The 23,093-nt window shown below is 39.9% G+C and overlaps 1 protein-coding gene across 17 annotated transcripts in view; it reads right to left on the reverse strand.

Moving 5' to 3' along the window:
- Window positions 1-22,918, reverse strand: part of KDM4C (lysine demethylase 4C) — a 273,236-nt gene extending 250,318 nt beyond the window's left edge. For 11 of the 17 annotated variants that reach the window (XR_008463874.1, XR_008463875.1, XM_054186218.1 and 8 more), the window contains exons 1-2: window positions 22,758-22,917; window positions 7,594-7,758 (exon numbers count right to left, since the gene is read on the reverse strand). Coding sequence is in view for 15 of the 17 variants with exons in the window: in XM_054186218.1 (XP_054042193.1) it covers window positions 7,594-7,737 (144 nt within the window). In the remaining 2 variants the exon portion in view is untranslated. Of the gene's footprint in view, window positions 1-645; window positions 796-7,593; window positions 7,759-11,209; window positions 11,300-22,757 lie in introns of those variants that run through there. The other 6 variants (XM_054186216.1, XM_054186213.1, XM_054186211.1 and 3 more) reach the window with 4 other exon arrangements.
- Window positions 22,919-23,093: the final 175 nt, after the last annotated feature.

The raw sequence follows: 23,093 nt of genomic DNA on the forward strand, positions 1-23,093 counted from the left end.
AGTCATATCAGTGTTCTTTAGCAGGCTGTGTAATTTTTAACATTCCTTGCATATGTTATTCTATCTGAAAACTGAAAACACACCAGACTTGATATTGCAACAGTTTTAAAACACAGTTTTTGTTTTTGTTTTGAACTTTTACTTGCCCAAAGGCTCAGTGATATGTTCTTTGATCCACTCGTTATATTCATTGTTTTCCAAGCTGCTCAAATGAAGTTTTCACAAGCATTGGCCTGGAAACTTCCAAAGCAACATACAACAAAGTAGGATGGCTTTCATAAATATGCATCTACCACATAAAAATTACATTGCTTGAATAATTAATTCACATCTTAAAGATAGCCTTTACACTAGGCTAGCTATGCTATTCCTCTAATAAGCATTTCAGGATTCCACACAACGTTGTACATTAGAGATTTTGCTAATACAACAGTCCAAGAAAGTAAGGAATTCTAAAAAATAATACAGGTAGATCCTGAGATCATTTGCTACCTTTGGAAAACAATCACAAATGGGCAAACTGTACTGCTAATGTACTCAAATAGTCCATCCCTCAAAGAAATCTAATCAAAGCCATTCATGCTAGCAAACACACACCAAAACAGAAACACCAAGCTGAAGAAAAGTTATCATATAGTAACGTACTTTCATAGCTAATGTTTTTATTTTAAACATAAACAGGCATATTTATCCAGTTTTTACACAGATGCAACCCCCTCTTTTCCTTTTTTCCTTCTCAGCTTCCACAGGACTTCAGTTGTACAGGGACTACTTAGCAAGTTTCAGTGTTGTTTGCTTTTAGAGACAAAAAAAATAATCGAATCATCTTGTGATTCCTACTTGTTTCTTTCACACAAGTCTTAAATTATATACACATAAAGAAAATACAAAATGTTGATTTGGAAACAGAGAAGTCATGCGTTCAGAATATATGCATAGAAATCAAGTATGTGCACAGAGATTTCCATTTTCATGATTATTAAGCATGAACTTGTAGGTTTGGCTCAAATATATGAATACTGAAAAGCAAAATTTGCATTATCTTATTTAATTCAAGGTCAGTGTGTTTTAAGAAATAAAAATACTTCTGCGAATGCAGGTTCAAAATATCCCCTTCCAGGTAACTGGAGCATGTTTATTACCACTGTAATTAGACTACTGGTTAGAGAGGCAAATTCTGTGAGGATTGATATGCTGAGTATCATTTTAACAGAAAATAAAAAAAGTACCTGCCACAAAGAATTTGCATTTCCTAGCAAAGGTCAGGGAAAGGACTAGAGATGTTAAAATATCATGTCCAAAGCAACACACAGCTAGTCAGTACCAGAGTTCAAAATAATGACTAGGTCTCTGAGTTTTTACCACTAACCTGTCCACTGAAGCCTCTTCACATTCCCTTTAGTAAAAATAACCTCTTCAAAGTCAGGCAAGTTAGGTTTACTCCATGGGAGCAACCTAGATCAAATTCATCAGCCAAGCTATTTAATGCTCAAATACAAAAAAGGAAAAACCCAAGCCAACAGTTTCTCATTTATGTATCTTTATATGTATCTCAAACATCCTAAGCATATTAACACTGTCCAGTGTTATTCAATGTGACATATATCCAGTTTTAGATAGCGATTTCTTAGTTATAACCTACCACTCAGTCTCCTCCATGAAGGCTGAACATTAGTACAACTGAGGTTATTTCAGAGTGCTATCAATGCATAAATTTCTGTTAAATCCTCTTTCATATACTGGTAATCTCCTGTTCTACATCTGATCCTGAACGGCACTAGCTACTATTTCTATGTAGCTACTTCTGTCCCAACTCTTCTGAAAATTGTTTTTTCTGTACTTGCCAACTTCTATTTTCAGTATCACGTTCCAAAATTAATTTTCTACTTGCCAATGCGACTGCAAATTAACTATTTTGTCCTATATAAATGCAGTTTGAGTCTCCAAAACGCTTCTTATTCAAGTAAAGAGCAAGAGCCATCAAGCTATCAGTGTGCCTCTTTTATCATTTGTTCTATTGCCTTCACTCCTTGTTTTCCTTTTTAAGTATAGGATCCTCTGTAACAGTAAGACTAAAATACATTATCTATGCCTAAAACTCATTCCAGATTTTCAAAAGCCTAATGAAAGTTTTTTAGCCAATTTGCTCCAGGGATGCCACAGTATATTATCTGCTCTGGAAGTGGTTTAATGTTGTTTGCCTAGTACCTTAATCATTTGTTTCAGGCATAGTACTAGGAGCTTTTTTTTTTTTTTTGCCTCACACTCCCCCCCCTCCCACAATATGTGCAAGCCTTACAGTCATTTTATCCCCATTTATATACAGTTATTTTCCACACAGGTAAAGGTCTTCTCCCATTACACTTCCACACGTAGCCTAAAGTGTTCAGTATGCCTACTCTGCTTGAGACCTGTGTTTAGAGCCTAAATTACTGCTTCTGCATATGCTTGTAGCTCCTCTGGTAGGCTTTATTCTCTTTGCATTCATACTTGAGGCTGTACATCCTAGACTCAATACAAATTTAGGTTCTCTGTATGTTCATTTTATATTACTATCAAAACAACAAAAAATATTTTATTCTTGTTATTTTGAATCCAGTTTCCAAAATTCAGAAAATGTCCCTTAAACTTTCATAGTATGAACTATTGACTTGATAAGGTTTGTTTTAAAAATGCTTAGTTGCTTTATTTTTTATACAAAAATATGATTTTTTGAGATATATAAAGAAAAGTGAAAATCAGAATATAAAAAATCTCAAGACAACTAAGTAATATGTCAAGCAGGGCGTTTGACATGGTCTCCCACAGCATCCTCGTAGGGAAGCTTAGGAAGAGTGGGCTTGATGAATGGACAGTAAGGTGGATAGACAACTGGTTGAAAGACAGAGCTCAGAGGGTTGTGATTAGGGGCACAGAGTCTAGTTGGAGGTCAGTGACGAGTGGTGCTCCCCAGGGCTCAGTTCTGGGTCCAGTCCTCTTCAACATATTCATCAATGACCTGGATGAGGGGATAGAGCGCACCCTCAGCTAGATCGCCAATGACACAAAGCTGGGGGGGTGGCTGACACACCGGAAGGCTGTGCCACCATACAGAGAGACCTGGACAGGCTGGAGATCTGGGCAAAGAGGAACCTTATGAAATTCAACAAGGGCAAGTGTAGGGTGCTGCACCTGGGGAGGAATAACCCCATGCACCAGTACAGGTTGGGGGCTGATGGAGAGCAGCTCAGTGGAAAGAGACCTGGGAGTCCTGGTGGACAACAGGATGACCATGGGCCAGCAATGTGCCCTCGTGGCCAAAAAGGCCAATGGCATCCTGGGGTGCATCAAGAAGAGTGTGGCCAACAGGTGGAGGGAGGTCATCCTCCCCCGCTACTCTGCCTTGGTGAGGCCACACCTGGAGTATTGTGTCCAGTTCTGGGCTCCCCGGTTCAAGAAGGACAGGGAACTGCTGAAGAGGGTGCAGCAAAGGGCTACCAAGATGATTAGGGGACTGGAGGACCTCTCTTATGAAGAAAGGCTGAGAGATCTGGCTCTCTTCAGTCTGGAAAAAAGACAGCTGAGGGGGGACCTTATCAACACTTATAAATACTTCAAGGGTGGGTGTCAGGAGGATGAGGCCCTGATCTTTTCAGTGGTGCCTGGGGACAGGACAAGAGGTAACGGGCACGAACTTGAACATAGGAAGTTCCACCGAAACATGAGGAGGAACTTCTTTACCCTGAGGGTGGCAGAGCACTGGAACAGGCTGCCCAGAGAGATGGTGGAGTCTCCGTCTCTGGAAACATTCAAAACCCGCCTGGACGCGATCCTGTGCAACCTGCTGTAGGTGACCCTGCTCTGGCAGGGGGGTTGGACTAGATGATCTCCAGAGGTCCCTTCCAACCCTACGATTCTATGATTCTATGGACTGACAGGCTGAAAACAGCTAGAGAGTCTTTAATTGCTATTCTAGTATCAAGCAGACCTACACGGTATGGTTAGAAGGGCTCTTCCTCAGTCACAGTACAACTGAAACATGAGTAATGTAATTAATCATTTTTCAAAGGTTTTGTTATGCTTTCTTGTATCATAGACATTATTCCAGGTGTTATGTAAACCCAGGTCACACCAGATGACCCACTTGCATATAAACACAGATATATAAAAATATTTTTTGTGCTCCTGAGGCTATCACATTTTAGCAATCTGTACATGGAGAAGAGGTTCCCAAATGGTTCTGAAATGTGGTAGACGGAATGGGAATTAAATCTTAGGTGTATGGACAAAAAATGGAGACATACACATTTTCAATCATATAAACACAGGAATATTAATTTCCAACAAGCCAAATTATACTATGCAAAATTTCACAAATCCCTGAATACATGACCAAATTCTGCCTTTACTGTGTACGTTCAGTTTTAGTGACTTCAACAGAAACAGTATGAAACTCCAAGTGCTACGAGAGTAGTGACAACCTCCGTCGGGGAGGTGGAGGTGGGGATGGAGGAGGTAGGTAGGCCAGGAGGGTGAGTGTAGGGCAACACTAGGAATAAGGATATGAAGATGACAGCAATACTACAGAAATTTAATAGTATACAATAAAGGCAAAACTATTTCAGATTCTCTTCTTTCACATTCTTCCCTAATGTTACTATGCCCATTGCTCTCCTCTGGATATCCTCAATGGCTCTGCTCTTTTCTCCTACATTGGCTACACATGGAGGTTTAATTACAGAATCACAGAATGGTAGGGGTTGCAAGGGACCTCTGGAGATCATCTAGTCCAACTCCCCTGCCAAAGCAGGGTCACCTAGAGGAGGTTGCACAGGAATGCGTCCAGGTGGGTTTTGAATATCTCCAGAGAAGGAAACTCCACCACCTCTCTGGGCAGCCTGTTCCAGTGCTCTGTCACCCTCAAAGTAAACAAAGTTTCCTTCATGTTCAGACGGAATTTCCTGTGTTCCAGTTTGTGCCTGCAGCCCCTTGTCTTGTCACTGGGCACCACTGAAAAGAGCCTGACCCGATCCCCTTGACACCTGCCCTTTAGTTATTGATAAGCATTGATGAGATCCCCTCTCAGTCTTCTCTTCTCCAGGCTTAACAGATCCAGGTCTCTCAGCCTTTCCTCATTAGAGAGGTGCTCCAGTCCCTCGATCATCTTGGTAGCCCTCTGCTGGACTCTCTCCAGTACTTCCCTGTCCTTCTTCAAGTGGGGAGCCCAGAACTGGACACAGTACTCCAGATGTGGCCTCACCAGGGCAGAGTCGAGGGCAAGGATGAACTCCCTCAACCTGCTGGCCACGCTCTTGTTAAAGCATCCCAGGAGACCATTGGCCTTCTTGGCCACAAGGGCACGGTGCTGGCTCATGGTCAACTTGCTGTCCACCAGGACATTGCTGGATGGCAGGAAAGGAAGCAGAATTAAGATACGGAACCAAAACAGAACGATGACTGAAGATACATGATTCATGTCTCAAAAAATCTGAAGAACATTTACAATAAGACAAATTCATTATCCGTTTACACTTCCTACTGGGTGAAATTTTGCAACCAAGAACGACAAGACACAGAAGAGTCTCCTTTTCCAGATATCCTAAAGTTCACACACACAAATTACTAGTATATTGGGCTCAAACCTTTACATATTTCAGTCCCATAGTTAATCTTAAGTACACCAGAGCCTCACAGGAGTACTGAGCACTACATATCAGGAAGCCACTGACCAGCGTTCCCAGCTGCTTCAATCCATGACAGAAATGGAGAAGCACCACAAAAAAAACTGATGGAGAGTAACTGAAGCTCTTAATTATAATGAATGTCTCAGAAATATGTACAGAAGTTTGCATAGGCTTTTTAAGAATTATACTGTCATATTTGATTATATACCGCCTGAGAATTGTCAAAAAGGTAAAAGAGAGATACAGTTTTTAAAGGAAAACAAAATACAAGGTTTTGGGGTTTTTTTTTCAAATTATGAAGCTTCTAATTTTGAATACTATCGAATGAAAAGATTAGTTGCAGTCTAGGACAGACATATTCATCATAAATAGCATATCACAAATATTCTTCTTTTCAAACAAAACTAGTTCGTTTTTTGTTTTTTGCAACCGTATTACACACTGATCCTGGCTCATATAATAGCTTCCTCATATCGCCAGAGAACGCAAAGAGTACAATTTATGCATACCTGTCTTTGTTTTATACACAATATACCAAAAAAAGCAAGCACATTATATATGAATAAACAAATTTAAATGGAAGAAAATCAGCATCATCTTAGTGGCTGGTCATAAGGTCATTCTATTTCTTTGGACCATGAAACATGATTAGAAACTACCAACAGCTGAAATAAAGCTATTTCTATAAACAATATGAAAATAAGAAATTTTTTTGGTGTTGAGTCCATATACATAATCCACAGAGGGATACACAGCCAGAATCTCCTGCTCACATACATGTTAATGGTGTAAATCATTTGAGCAACAGATGTCATTATGATGAATTTGCTGTTAAGTTTATCGTTCAAGATGAGAGGACTGCAATAGCTCATCCCCACAGAAACAAACGCGTTCCATAACATAACTGTTGAATATGTGAAAAATTCAGCTCAGGCTTTCCTCTGTGGTCTATTTATCACAATTCTACTCCTGTTTGCAGCAAACAGTTTGAAAATATGACCTATATGTATTCTACCCTCAGAAATCAGAAAGAAAATAAACTACAGGATTTTCAGAGTGTGAGGGGTTCGGTTTTGCTTTGTTTTACAGGAAGTGGGCAGGAGGGAGTGGGCAGGGAGAAACCAAGAATTGCAGGTTTTGTTTCTCTTCTCTCAATTTTTAAATGTCTTGACTTTGCAATGCTAGCTTAAAAAAACAGTGATGCAGATGGCTATTCCCACTGACTACTTACAGTAACTAAGGATTTGTAGACCTGAACTGTGTCCTGCTGTTTTGAAAAGTGGCAAAATAGATAAGGTATAAATACTTATATGATGTAACACTAAATTACATCGACTTAATCTCTGACAATCACTCTCCGTTAGGGGAGGAACACCTGTTGTAAGATCCTAGATATACCATTGTTCAAAGGGCAAGTTGCAATGGCCATTGGTGTACCTCCAATTATCATTAAAAAAAAGATAACACAGTCACCATTAAAAAGAAAACCATTTCCATTCAAACAGTGCCTCACCCATTGACTGTAATGGAATTATTTGCTCCATTAAAGTTATATACAGCCCGAAAAGACCAAGTTCAACATCTGGTAGATCAGGGCTTTCCAATTTATGCTCTGAACTCCCTATTTTGTTCTGCTTTGCCAAAAACTAGTTTAAATCTGCCTTAAGAAGAGATCCTCTTTTGCTATAGTAAACATAGAAATAATTGACAGTTAGAGAGAAAACTATACATCATCTTCATTAGTTTGCATGAAACATCAGAGATACCAAAAAGCTCTTTCTTTAAACAGCAACAGATCAGTATCTACTTAAGGAAAATCATTTGGAAAACGTGTTAAATGCTAAAAAGGTCAGTTTTGCAATCAGCAAAATACAAATATTGTGAAAATAGCTATAAGGAACAATTTTCCTTCTGCATTATAGATGCTTACCTTTGCAACTCCAGCCCTATGAGCACCTTGTGATTCCATGTAAGCTAAATATTTGTTGAACTCCTTGAATTCATCCATTGAAGGCCTAAAAGTCATGATTTTGCAGCTTGGGTTTGGAGGACTATCTGAGATGACAGCAGCCATTGTGGTTGACTTTCAATCCAGCTATAATAAAAAAAAATGAAAGGAAGAAAAACAGTAACATACACTGAAGAGAATAATCTGTAAAACAGTTTCTGAGATTCAACATACGTTTCAAACAGGAAAAAAGCTTCCAAAATCCTCTGCCCATGCTAATATAAAAGGCACAAAACAGATCTTTACTTTTTCTCCTTACTCCTTTAGGAATATTCAGTCCTTACCCAGCACAAACTATCATGATTGACATTTATACAGTCCAGTCTATACTTCTGTTTTTATGGCATGTTTTGTCAAGTTAACCTTTAACACCATACTAGTGTCTTACTGTATTGATCCATCTGCAGGTTGCTGCATTTCTGTCTAGAGATTTACATTACACATGCATAACGTAGAGTAAAAAGCTACACATATGATAAAATATCACTATTCCCATTTAGTATATGGAAAAAATTGATTGCTCGCTTCCCATTCACGCTGCAAACATAGAAAAAGAACACCTGGATTTTCTAACTCTCACATCAGCAGTTTTACAACAGGACTGTACTATCCTTCATTCTCTGACACATCTTCAACAGAAACAAAGCATCCAAATGATACACACACAGACAATGAGTGTTTCCTCTTATTTCCATTTCTACGTTGAGGATGACTAAAAAGAAAGTCATATTTCTGTTTCATACCATGATACAGTAATCATGAAAAGACATTATCTTCAGACAACTGACAGGCATATTTTAGCTTCAGCAGGTGTTCAAATTTCCAACCATACATCACCATGTGCCACCTCAGCACTGGTGAGGCTGCATCTCGAATACTGTGTTCAGTTGTGGGCCCCTCAACACAAGAAATACATTGAGGTGCTGGGACACATCCAAAGAAGCGCAATGAAGCTGGCAAGGGCTCTAGAGTACAAGTCTTATGAGGAGCGGCTGAGGGAGCTGGGGTTGTTTAGCCTGGAGAGAATAGGCAGCTCAGGGGAGACCTTATCGCTCTCTACAACTACCTGAAAGGAGCTTGTAGCGAGGTGGGGGTTGGTCTCTTCTCCCAAGTAACAAATGGTAGGACAAGAGGAAACGGCCTCAAGTTGCACCAGGGGAGGTTTAGATTGGATATTAGGAAAAATTTCTTCAGGGAAAGGGTTATCAAACATTGGAACAGCCTGCCCAGGGAAGTGGTGGAATCACCATCCCTGGAAGTATTTAAAAGACAGGCAGACCTGGTGCTTAGGGATATGGTTTAGCGGTGGTTTTGGCAGTGTGAGGTTAATGGTTGGACTCAATGATCTTAAAGGTCCCTTCCAACCAAAACGATTCTGTAATTCTATCTATTTTTCAAAAAATTCTTCCTTAATCTTACAAAAATGCTCATCCTAGAATACAAATAGCTCAACTGTGACTAGCTTTTTTGTGATTTTGATTTCCTGAACATATAATTTAACTCATTCCTCATTTTCTCCAACTGCAAAATTCATGCAACCATGGTTTTTATGCCACATACTGTCACCATAAAGGTTTGCTTGTTAGGCACTAATTTAACTAGCTTCATGTCCCTTCTAGCTTGGTATGAATTGCTGCACAAGAAAGCTGTATGTGCAAGATGCCTTTCTGTCTTTCCGTGTTTCACTCTCCTACTGGTATTCCAACTTTTAGCCTGCTTTTGGTGTCCTTATTTTTCCTCCCATTTTGCTCCCCACTTCACCCAGCACGCCACTCTCCATTCTTAGCACTTAATTAAATTTCTTTTTCCACACTCCAAACTTCAGTAACATCCCATTCTCCTCCCTACACTACTCTCCATCCCTGTTTGAGCTGAAATTAACTAGATGTCTGCAACTCTCCCATTCTGAAAATCACTGGCACTTTAATTTGGGGGTATTTTTGTATTTGAATTATCAAGCCCACATAGGCAAACATCCCTTAACATGTACAAGTGGGATAACTTCCCTCAGCAGTAAACAGCTGGATTGTGTATAATACACCATTTATTCCCATCCATTAAAGTTCCACATATAATCTTGCTACTACAACCAGCCCCAGGAAAACAAACCTTGGATTTATGACCAAAGGTGAAGCTATGCTTTCCTTCATTGCAAAGTGCAATAGACAGTGTTTACTATTTATAATGCTTCACTGACAGTAAAGTGACACCTGAAATATAATCAAACAGGATATTTGATTTCTCTGTACAAAATCAGCTTTTAGGCTGTCGTGGTTTGGGCTGGACCAGGCACTGAATAAACAACAGATGCTCTCTTTGTCCTTTGTCCCTTCAGAGAGGAAAGAAAATGAGAGTGAGAGTTATGAGTTGAAAAGAAACTAAACTAGCTTAATGAAATACTAATAATAAAATGATAAAAAGAAAATACAATAATATTAACAAGAAAATTATGAAGTATATATAAAACCTTATCGAGCTCCCAGGATGACGATCACATCACTAGCAGGCATTGGGAAAGAACTAGACTGGACTCAATGACAGATGGCAGCTGAACTCAGGAACTGGATTCAGGAATACACAGATTGGGATCAAAGGCAGACGAACAGACACCTCCTCTGAACAGACACCTTCTTCAGTGGCGGAGACCGGCCACTGAAGAAAGAGGCTGACCCTTTGATCCTTCAGTTTTCATACTGAGCATGACGCAGACAGGATAGAATACCCCTGTTGGTCAGTTTTGGGTCGCCTGCCCTGTCCACTCCTCCCCGCAGGTGTGACCCCTCTACACTTTTCCACTTCCAACCCTCCAATGGGGCAAATAACGACATTAGGTGACCTCAGTTGTTATAGCAATAAGTATAAGCAAGAGCCTCTCTGCATACCACTCCTTGGTATTAACTATAAACATCAGACCTTAGCACTGCTAGAAGTGGACACTGTCTGAAAAATATGCAGTTAATTTCAGAAAGTTAGAAGAGGGTTAACTGAAAAGTAAAATTACCAGAAAGAAAACTGATTCTGTTTTAAGTCAAACCAGGACACAGGCTTTCACCTTTAGATGTCTTAAATAAGTATAAACATCAGTGAAATAGACATACACATACAGACAAACACCACCTCTAAAAAACAAAACTCTCTGCTATTTCTTCACTGGTAAAAAAATTAATAGTCCTTCATTATACATCATTTTACACCTTTCAACCCATCCCATTGACTTTATACAAGATTCCCAGCAGGCAGTTAGTTATTTCATCATAGCATACAGACTAACAACCTTCCTTCAACTCTTGCAATATTCTCCAACATCGTCAGTGCAGTTCTGGGGCGCTTTGCAAGGAAGCAGGGGCACAGAGAGAGACAGAGAGAGAGAGGGAGAAGAGTTGTTTCATCCTTTGGTTGATTTGGGGTTTTTTTGGAAAAAAAAAAAAAAAAAAAAAAACCTTCAGCATCCACTTAAGAATTTGTCTTTTGCATCACTAATATTCTTTCCTTTAGTGGATAGAGAGGAGCTTTTCAGAAGCATGCTTTATCCACTTACCTGTCTAGTATCAAGTCAAGCGTTCCCAAACGAAGCCAAGCATTCCTAAAGCACTAACTTTAACATGGCGGGGGACCAGGGGTGGGCATGCTGCAACAACAGAGGGTTGGAATTATGTTCAGTTAACCAATAACTGAATCGTTATCTCACTACTTCAACATCTCTCAGATATGTAATTTTATCTATGCCAAATCAGAGCAACTATTTCTGCTTAACTCAATAGGATATTTGTAGACAAAACAAAACTGGGAGGATCGGCTGATACACCAGAGGATTGTGCTGCCATCCAGAGGGACCCTGACAGGCTGAAGAAACAGGCTGACAAGAACTTAATGAAGGTCAACAAGGGCAAGAGAGCCTGTGGAGCATCCATCCTTGGAGATACTCAAAAGCCAGTTCAACACTGCCTGAGCAGTCCATTGCAGATGAGCCTGCTTTGTGCAAGGGAGACGGGACCAGACCATCTTCATAGGTCCCTTCCAACTTCCACAGTTCTCTGATTCTGAGCTATTCCTACCTACTGCTGTAAGTTAAACACCGCAGCTGCACAGCTAAACACACAAAGCCAAAGTTACAGTTATGAATTAATAGTAATTCTGCCAACTCATACATGCACACAGTGCCAGACATCACCTACATCACCCTCCACTACATCACAGATTAAGCCCACTTCCAAAAGCATTTATATAAATTGATTTACCAATTAGCTTAATCAGTTTCTATGCAAATGTGTTAAATGAAACCATTCATATAGAAAGACACTTTCAAAACAAAATCTAATATCAACCTTTTTATCAGAGCTTTATCCAAGTTTTGTCCATCGGCACAAAACACAATGCAAGCACAGTGCCTGTACGTGCTCCTCCAAACCTGAAGGTCTGTCTTACGTAAGTTTTGGAATTAAATTTGTCTAAGGTGAAGGGTTATAAGTCTGAAAGATAACTGATTTCCTACATTCCTTATGAAAAGGGGTAAGGAGACAAGAAATAGCCATAGACAAGTGGTCCAGCTGTGAGAAAAGCTGCAGGATGATTTTGGCTAGTGTCTGTTTTCAAGAAACAGGCACAACAAACTAATTATTGCATAAATTAGTTTCATAAAAATTCCTCTCAACCAAGACATCTCATCAAAACATACCAGTTTTAACACCTGAGCTGCTTTAAAAACAGCAATGTACCAAACAAACATGTAATTACTAAATGAACTGAATATACCCTAGCACTTAGACAGAAGGAATAAATTACTTAATTTAAGGATTGTTAACCAAACTAATAAATAGTGATTAACTCATGCTAACTTCCACTTTGAAACAAGCCAGCATGCTTGCCTGGCTGATAGATTCCTAAAATCCTGTTTGCAAAACATACCAAAGTAAAGATACTAACTAGATTATTTTTTTAAGTCCATGCTCCTGTGTTACCCTTCTTCCTCAGTAAAAGACATCTTCTCATGAAATTACTGGGTAAAACAGCTCTTTGATAAGCACAATGTTTCTAAGAACATTCCTTGAGCAGATTCTACCATATAACCTCCATAGTTTAGGAGGCAGAAAGATCATAAAGGCTATGCAGTACTTAATATACCATAAGTCCACATACTTCTTATTAGATGATGCTACCCATTTTATGATTTCTTAGTAATTTAATACCCTTATAGCTATGATCTATCAGTTAAGACTTCTTAAATTCATTTAACAATTGTATTATTGCAGTGATGTTCATTACAAATGCGAATCTAAAACAGTAAGCACCAGTACTGAGATAGGTGGTTTAAATTTACCACAAAATACAAAGCTATGCTACAAACCAACCAGAAAATGTTGGCCTTCAAATTCAATTCTATTTAGTTTTAACATACTATGTAATCCTCTCAAGGACTTTGTAGAATTCAAGAGTCCTACATACTTTCTCCCGCCAATTTCTACTTTTTCTCTCACATGCAAAAACTCAGTTATACCCTACCAAATCACTAAAACAAGAGAGCATAAAACATAAGCCAGTATAAGAGTTAAGAGGCCTTCAGAGGCTCTTTTGTAGACAAGAACATATCTACTAAGATGCCATTCTGAAGTAAAATCCACACTGTAACCACACTATCACTGTCTTAACTATTCCATTTAGGTGTATACATAGCTACCTATTTTGTGGTATTACAGAGCTGTACAAGCTGAGAAATAGAACTTCCAGAGGTTTTATTTACTACTACACAATGAAAATGTGCAAGACATTGGTAAATACAAGGTTACAGAAACACAAGGGTAGTATGTCCATTTAGGCTGCACATTATAAAATAGAAAGACAAGTAATACATATATTCAGGGATATGTTACAGTTATTTTAAATCCCTAATATCAACACTGTAATCAGCCATTTTCTGTCCCTCTTGGAAGACAGTAGTGCACGTTGACAAGGTTGTCCATGACTATCTAGAAAAGCAAACGGTAACGGGAATAAATGAGAAGATACACTCCACTCAAATTAGCATGCATTAGTACTTTGCATAACACTGAAAGAAAGAAGCTTTTTAGCTAATCATGGGAAAGCTTTAGTCAGACAAGCTCAAGCTATGAACCTGATCCAATAAACTGCAAAGCCTGCCCATAACGCTTTCATTTTTTGGTGACCAACTAGTTTGTCTATGTCTTGAAATATGTCTGATTAAACATCACAAAATTTAGATACAACGCAAGCACGTAACTTGTCCAAAGTTGCCAGCTAAAGAGCCAACAACTGAGTTAAAGAATCTGATCCTACTTTTAAAAAGTTTATAGCCATTGTCAGGCCTTATTAAAAGACCTTTAAATCATCATCCAGGAGTATATTAATGCTATGTTTGTCTTAATACTACAGAAGTGGAAATGTGAGGTCAGCAAAGTTTAACGATCTACATCTATGTCAGTATGTGGCTTGAGAATCCTAATGAACCTGATTCAAAATGTCAAAGTACAACACCAGAAAAGCTCACATAACTCACAGCAAGATGAAATCTCATTAATGCTACCAGTATTTACATAATCCAAGCTGCAAATACATTTCACCAATTATGATGACAGGGGAAGTCAGATTCTAAACAAATCCTGTAGTATTTAAACTGCATAGCTTGTACAAACATAAAAAACCTCTGATATGTACATTAACCACCAGAACAAAAAGGTGGTAAAAGACTACAAACTTCTCAGGGGCTGCCAAAGCAAAAGAAAAAGCAAAAACAAACAAACAAAAAACAGAAAAGAGAGGAAGAAAGAATAACTTTCTACATGCTTTGACATTAATAACTAAGGCCAGATATGGGAAGAGTTAATTACTGACATCTACAGAACAGAAGTGTACCATATTACATGCTTGATCAATCACACACTTTGTTCTGTACAATTTTTTGGTAAGTGCAGAATCTACAGGATTGTTTCTCCTATATCCTAAGAAAAGGAAAGGACCTCTATAGCCCACTGCAGCCAACTGAATCTCAACTATCCAAATTAGTATAAAGCTGCTACAATTTCCAGCCTCCCCTGTCAAAACAGTGGACTGCCTTCCGTAATGCCTACACCTTACCATATTGTTAAAGCTAGCGGGATACTAAATATAATTTATTGGTGGAAGAGTTACCTGTTAAACACTGTTCTTCCATGCAGAATCCTCTATACTCTCACAAGAACACAGAATATACCAACTCCAGAATTGGAAAACATCTTCCAAGTTTCATTTGTTTGATCCAAACTAGCAATTTTGTTTAATCAAATTCAAGCAAGACACTGACTCACACAACTAGAAAATATTCTCTTAAAACAGAATGAAACACACCAGAAAAGCAGCACATCTTAATCTGCTGTTGGTTAAAATGCACAAAAACCTGTGGTCCTCACTACATGAAACCAACTTTCAGTATTCTCTCTCCGCCCTAGTACTGATCTGTCACATCTCCTCTGAAGGCTATCCACTTCCTGCTTCTAGTGTAAAATGAACTAACAAATACTTTATGAGTTCCACCCCTCATCAGCAGGGAACCAAAACTTTCTGGCTTTAACGTACACAGACTTGATACTTCTTCCAAAGATGCTTTGTGGGAGGCATCTCTTGACTGCCAAACCATGCCCACTTTGGCCCCTGTACTGAAAGCACTGATGAACAAGAAAGGAGAAAAAACACTGCCTGCTACATCTGCTCTGCTATACAAAAAAGATTAGCTAACAAGGAAAAGCACCAAATAACTATAGGTCATTTATGTCACACCTGTGTCATAAAATAAATGTGTTCATACTTTGGAAGATGAGATTATTTTATTCTGTGTCTTCAATATATAAAATATCGATGTCCACAACCTTTACTCAGCAACCTAAATTAAACAAGTCACATAAAGCAAGCTCCAGTAAATGAGAAAAAAAAGGAAGACAGAATGTAAAAGGAAAAAAAAAAAAATCTTTGAAGGTCATCCATTCTCACCGATAAATTAGTTAAAATACATGTTTGTCCCTTTTACTTTTCTTGCAAATTTTCACCCACACTAACCAGAGGACAACAAACATTCAAGGAAGAATTTGTTCACTCTGAGAAACTTTCTTCAAATAACTAGCAAGAACACAATAAACTTATCTAGAGAAAGGCATGCACAAAAAGCCACAGCATATTTTGAGGCCTATCTGAAAGAAAACACAAAATAATCTACTTGAAAACAGCTGTCAGATACAAAAGTTCTCAATTTAAAAATCAAGACATAGCATTCACATTATAAAGTACTAGCCACCATTTTTTCGGAATCATTCAATAAAAACATTTTATTGACCAAACTTGAGGACAACTATGATTTTTTTTCCTGAACCTCCTATCTGCAGAGTCTGTTTTGCAAAAAAAAAGGTAAGAAGTTTTGTTTCCAGCTCTCGCAGACCTGGCTGTACAACCATGCAGTAGAAAACCAGATCTTAATCTATAATAGTCTAAGCAGCAACACAAAATAAGTAAAAACTCCATAAGCTCATCCAGTAATTTATTTTTATCACACATGCAGGTAGATTCTGAGAAAGTTTTTTAGCATCATCCGGAAGTAGGTATAATCCAACTCCCTACAGTGGTTTGTAAAGCAAATTCAAAGATGCTAGATACTGCGATAGTGCATAGTCCATAACTAGCTACAGGAATGATTTTCAGGTAATTGGAAACATAAAAGCGTAGTTTGCATGTCCAACTATTACTGAGCATGCAAATAGCTAATTCTTGATGTGATTTGGTTTTGTATACTTATGTTTGAATTGTTCCTTCAATACCAATAAGTGTGTCTGCAAATTATGTCTGCCTAGTTTATGTACCTGAAAAAGAAAAAAGATCCCATTTATCAAGAATTCCAAATATGTTATTGTTATTTGATCATATTAAATGTTAAAATAAATGCATGGGCCACTATGTTTCGTATTTGTGATAAGAGGCATTTATAAGCCAAATCTCATGGTTAGGCATGCATTCATCAGACATCCAGCAGTAATCCGGAAGAATCAATTAAGTTTAAAAACATTAGGAGTATTAAACTATTTAATCAATTATAAAAACTTAAGAAACCAGGAATCTGGATAGGTAACCACATTCTGAAGCTCCTAAAACCATCTCAAATTTACTATGAAGTGCTAAGCAGTTTTACAAACTTCATTTCAAGTTTGTGTTTACATGTCTTGGTACTACCCTTACAGCAATTATTTCAAAAAATATAAAAATGAACTATTCTGAATCCATAAATATTGAATCAAAAGATGACCTGAATTCATTCCACAGGCATTCTTCTCCCACACCAGACTCACAGCATGCAAAAACGTCTTGAAATAACAGAAGAAGGAAAAAAGAAAAAAAAAAAAGTAATTTTCTCATATTTATTTGAAACCCCTATTTCAAGAATTTTTACTTTCTTTTTAATGAAAACACAGGTGTGGAATCCATAGTCCTAGCTGGAAGCAGCATGTAACAGCCTTCAGAAAAAGTAAGTCAGACGTCAGACCTATCTAGTTTCCACAGATGCTAACAGCAGAGATCCAGAAAAAGTAAGTATAGGGGTAGCTTATAATTATACCTTTCCAGAACACCACCTCAGTCTTCAGCAATGCACAGATCAAGGAATCCTTAGACAAAGAGGATATGCATGCAGGACAACCAGGCGCTCAGGCCCAGTCAGCATGGTTTTAGGAAAGGCAGGTCCTGCCTGACTAACCTCATCTCCTTCTATGATAAGATGACCCACTTAGTAGATGAGAGAAAGGCTGTGAATGTTGTCTACCTAGATTTTAGTAAAGCCTTCAACACCATTTCCCACAGCATTCTCCAGGAGAAACTGGCTGCTCATGGCTTGGATGGGTATACAATTTGCTGGGTAAAAAGCTGGCTGTTTGGCCAGGCCCAAAGAGTGGTGGTGAAAAGGAGTTAAATCCAGTTGGTGGCCGGTCACAAGTGGCGTTCCCCAGGGCTCAATACTGGGGCCTGTTCTGTTTAATATCTTTACCATTGATCTGGACGAGGGGATCAGGTGCACCCTCGGTAAGTTTGTAGATGACACCAAATTGGGTTGGGAGTGTTGATCTGCTCGAGGGTAGGAAGGCTCTACAGAGGGACCTGGACAGGCTGGATCAACAGACCGAGGCCAATGGTATGAGGTTCAACAAGGCCAAATGATGGGTCCTGCACTTGGGTGACAACGACCTCATGCAGCGCTACAGGTTTGGGGAGGAGTGGCTAAAGAGCTGCCTGGCAGAAAAGGACCTGGGGGTGCTGGTCGACTGCCAGTTGAATATGAGCCAGCAGTGTGCCCAGGTGGCCAAGAGGGCCAGTAGCATCCTGGTCTGTGTCAGGAACAGAGTGGCCAGCAGGACAAGGGAAGTGACTGGACCCCTGTGAGGCCCCACCTCCCATACTGTGTTCAGTTTTGGGCCCCTCACCACAAGACAGACATTGAGGTGCTGGGGCACATCCAAAGAAGAGCAACAAAACCAGTGAAGGGTCTCGAGCACAAGTCTTATGAGGAGTGGCTGAGGGAACTGGGGTTGTTTAGTCTGGAGAGAATAGGCAGCTCAGGGGAGACCTTATCGCTCTCTACAACTACCTGAAAGGAGGTCTCTTCTCTCAAGTAAGAAGTGTTAGGACAAGATGAAATGGCCTCAAGTTACACCAGGGGAGGTTCAGATTGGATATTAGGAAAAATTTCTTCAGGGAAAGGGTTATCAAACAATGGAACAGGCTGCCCAGGGAAGTGGTTCAGTCATCAACCTTTGAGGTATTTAAAAGACGGGTCGACATGGTACTTATGGACGTGGTTTAGTGGTGGACTTTGCAGTGTTAGATTAATGGTTGGACTCAACGACTGTAAAGGTTCCTTCCAACCTAAATAATTCTATGATTCTATATTATTGCATTTTGGGGACTTTGATGGCTTTTTTTGTCCATGATTTGGAACCTTTGTAGGCCTTTAGTATCTAGAACATTTCATAACAAAGCATTCCACAATCAACAATATGCTAAGTGATACATTTCCTTCTGTATGTTTTGACTATTTCACATTTTAGTTTCATCTGACATCTCATGAGCAGACTGGGAACAGTTACCTATCTGTTCATATTTACCTTCGGAACACATATGACTTGCAGATCTCTACCATGGTCTCCCGCAGTCATCTCTTTTCTAAGCTGAAGACTCCTAGTCTCTTCACAGAAAATCCATTCCATACTTCTGATCATCATTGCATCCTATTTCTGGATCTTTTCTAGTTCAAGCAAATTACTTTTAGTCAGGGGAAAGGCGTACCAAAGCCGTATGCACTACTGAACGTGCAAGTAAACCATGAATTCACACAATGGTGCAACGACAGCCTCAAATTTGGTTGTAGACCATGGCGACCAGAGAGCAGTTTGGCCTAGATCTCAGTGTTTAAAAAGCTAATTTACAAGCACCTAAAAGTTCAGAAAAATACTCCTTGCTCATGCAGCCTATAATATTGCTGGCGATACAAACAGCAGGTGGTGGATGTGAACTGCTTCCTGATTAAGCACTTTCAAACAGTTTTGCCAGGTCTGTCATTTCTGCTAATACGCATTTCCCAAAAAAACTCCCTAACTGTATGGCACGTTATTCTACACTTTTCCCCAATTTTAATTTTAGTTCTAAACCAAAATTGCCCTCGTGTTTTCAAAATGGTTTACAATTATAAACAATTTACTCAACTCCAAAGGCACACATTCATTTACAACTTTAGCAACTTATAAATTGTGTTTTAAGCAAAGAAATAAACTGCAAAAATGAAACAGAACCTTCCCCAGCAGAGTAATTTTTGTCATATGGCATCTATCATGAATAGGAGTAGTTATCTAGGTCTTGTTAGAGAAATGCTACCCGCTAATAACTAGCATTTTAATTTTCTTAAACAAAAACCATCAGGAAATCATAGGTCTACTGAGCTACATCATAACAGCCTCAATCGAGTGATTCTACATTTTACAGGCAAAAATGTCACAAAGGAACTAGAACACATTTTGTTTGTGAAACTCCCCTATAATATCTGTAACAGTCAATGAAGTATCCTGTCATGTCTGAGAGTCAGAAAGTGAAACTGATTAGACACTGAAATTTTTTCAATATTCATCTTCACAAAAGATGTGTTTTGAATTTTAACTCTTATAATTTTAACATCTTGAATTAAAAACGCTGACAATTTTTCTAATCTGTTGTTTACATACATTGTCCTCTGTTTTCAGGGTACACTGTCTTAAGTATACTGACCTAAATATACTGTATAGCAAATGTTAGATGTAAACAGAATTAAGGATAAAAATGACTGCTTGCGTAAGTCAGTAGCAGGACTATTCACATGGACAAAGTTAACAACTTACCTGCTATGCGTAACGCCAGAATTTTAAACAGATGTAATAAAGTTGGAGAAAAATGCAAGCCTCCAACAGAATGAATTACGATATACAATGCCACCTAAAAAACCTGAAGAACACTCTAACTCTTTATATACCAAAGCTACAGTAAGAGTTTAAAACACACTCTGGACTTCGGATCAGCAAATTGTTATGAACATCTTCATTATGTCATTTGATTACACAACAATTACTGTCTTCTAAGTATAAAATACTGCATTTCTTGAAATTATCTTAATCACGAGTCAGCCTAGGAATCTAAACGAAAATGAAGCACTCAACACATCACTTGTTCATTTTGAGACACAAAATATTAAGCTATCAAGTGACCATAGAGATTTTTTTTACTTAGATAAGTATTATTAGATAAGTATTAGATAAGTATTAAAGTCTTAGCATTCCTGAACATCATCTTTTGAACCATTCGTGTGATCATTCAGAGAGCTTGAAAATATCTTGTATTAGCAGAATTACAATAAAACATGCTCTCTTTGAAGCTCCACGTATACTAAAAATGTGTTTCAAAATGTATTAGGGTTTTTTTAATCGATGTTGGGAGGTAGAAGGATAAAAATGCCACCTTCATAAAACAAATTTGACCTAAACTGACACCACCATATACCCCATTCACATTCTGTTCAGCATCACGCTGACAAAACATATCCCAGCAAAAGACAACTGTAGAAAAAACCTGAAGAATTCAAAGTGAATTAAATGCAGAACTAAGTAGTAGACCAATCGAGAGCTGTTTAAACTGAGAAAGTCCTAAATCTACTCAAATATTTTTTAATAAAGTTAGGTACGAAATCACCATTTTTTTTAATCATTACTGTGCTTGTTAATAATAGCTTAGGAAGATTCTAATCTTGACAACATAATTTTCTGATTTGAATGCATTACTGTCATAATCGTGCATTTAGATTTGGTGCAGAACCATTTACTCGATTTGTTTAAAAATCAGGCCAATAGATACAAAATTCTGTACTCAATACTCATCCATAATTAAGGACTAAAAATTACAGGACTTGAATTTTTTTTTTCTATTTTGTCATATTTACCATGAAAAAAAGAGATCAAATCAGATTTATTTTTTTTTTTAAATACTGACTAAAGGTTTTTCCCTCATATACATGGGCTCTAACTCTGATCCAACAGCTCCAACTGCTTATTGGGATCAGATATACTGTTTCCTGGGTCAGTCCCTAGAAACGTAATTCCTCTTATGTGCATTTGTACCTGCATTTAGCTAAAAGAAAACCATCAGTTCCCAGCAGTCAATAACACCAGCATCATTCCAACTCAAAGTTGAGAGTAAGATAAGCATGACTGGCAGTGGGTCTATCTACCCTCATTTCAAGTACTGAAAAGCAAATTGTGCCAGTGTCTTCCATTCTCTTGTGTTTGTAAAGCACTTTTGTGAAGCAATACCATCAGCTACTTATCACAGTTCAGGGAAAAGTAAGGGTAAAGCCCAAGACAAATTTTATTCCACAGTCATTTTTACATTCTTCATTCATTAAGAATGTGAACAAAAAAAAAAAAACACTGTAGGGTGACAAAAAATAGCCTGCCTTAGGCTGCCACTAAATTTCTTTCTTCTGGAAAGTGTTTCAGCTTGAAAAACTATTGGTTTAGTAGCCACCAGGTAACTTCTGTTGCTGCTGTTGCTAACGTCTCAGAAAAGAGTGCAAAGAATCACAAATCTGCAGGATACTAATATAAAAAATAAACGCTGTTTATGCTCCGAGCTAGTATAAATCTTTAAAAAACACACGGACACCTAGTATTGTTTTCTAACACAGTTAACCTAGCAGAAAAAATATTTTGCATACACTTCTCATTTCAGACTGCCAATTAAAACCAACAGCAGAAAAGAGGCGGCTCATTAACAGCAGGCTATTAACATGGCACCAAGCCCTGGTCCCGAAACTGTCTCTGGAAGCGTGGAGCACTCTAAACACAGGCAGGCGCACGTGGAATCGGCGCTTAACGGAGCACTTTGATCAGAAGACGGCTTTAAACTCTTTTTCTAACACTTTACAACTGTTAACTCCCAGGAACGTCTTAACGACGCGCAGAAAGGAACGAGCCGTATGGCCGCGGCCGCACTTCCTAAGAAAAAAACAGGCTGTTCGGAAAGTCCATCGAGCCTGACCAAAGCCCGGAACGACGCGCAGAGGGGTAAGGCTGCGTTTCCCCCCGTCCACTCGCTCCCGACACCCGGGGAAACGGCCCGACCTCTCGGGAGTTCCCACCCACCTCCCCGACCCAGAACCGCCGGACGCAGACGGGAACACGAGCCGCGTTTTTCCGACACCTGCCGGTTTCGTTTCCCCACCTCGCTCCCAGCCGCCGCTCCGCAACGTCGAGCACCGGCGCCGATCTCCTCCCGACCCCCCTCACGCACCCCGGCGGGGGAGAGGGATTGCAAGGCGGCACGGCGGCCGCTCCGCCCCTCGCACCCGACGCCTACGGCCCGTCCCGCCGCGGGCAGCCCGGCGAGACACTGCCCCGCCACCGTCGCCCCCACGGCCCGTCCCGACCCCGTTCCCCCCCGCCTCAGCTCCCTCACCCCCTCGCCCGCCCCGGCCTTCCCCTATCCGGCAGGCCGCCCCACGCCTCCTCCCCGCCGCCGCCCGGCCCGGCTCGGAGCTCGCCCCGCACCTGTCCGGGAGATGGTTACGCGTGCAGCCGCGGACTGAGGAGGGGGAGGGGGAACGGCAGCAACTCCGCTCCCCCTCGGGTCTTTTTCCTGCCGGTGCCCGCGGGACGCCCAGCTCCCTGCGCCGATGACAGCTGCCGCCTGCGCATGCGCGCAGCCCTCGCACGCACGGGGAAGCGCGGAGGCCCGGAGGCCCGGGCGGGTGCGGGGGGGCGGGGGGGGGAGAGCGAACACGTGACGGAGGAGGGGCTCCCGCGTCACGTGCCGAGAGCGGGCGGTGGCGCGGGTGTTTACCGGCGGGGAGGTGCGGGGGGTCGAGTGACGCGGCAGTCACGTGG

The sequence above is a fragment of the Rissa tridactyla genome, chromosome Z (assembly GCF_028500815.1).
Source record: "Rissa tridactyla isolate bRisTri1 chromosome Z, bRisTri1.patW.cur.20221130, whole genome shotgun sequence".
Taxonomy (NCBI): domain Eukaryota; kingdom Metazoa; phylum Chordata; class Aves; order Charadriiformes; family Laridae; genus Rissa; species Rissa tridactyla.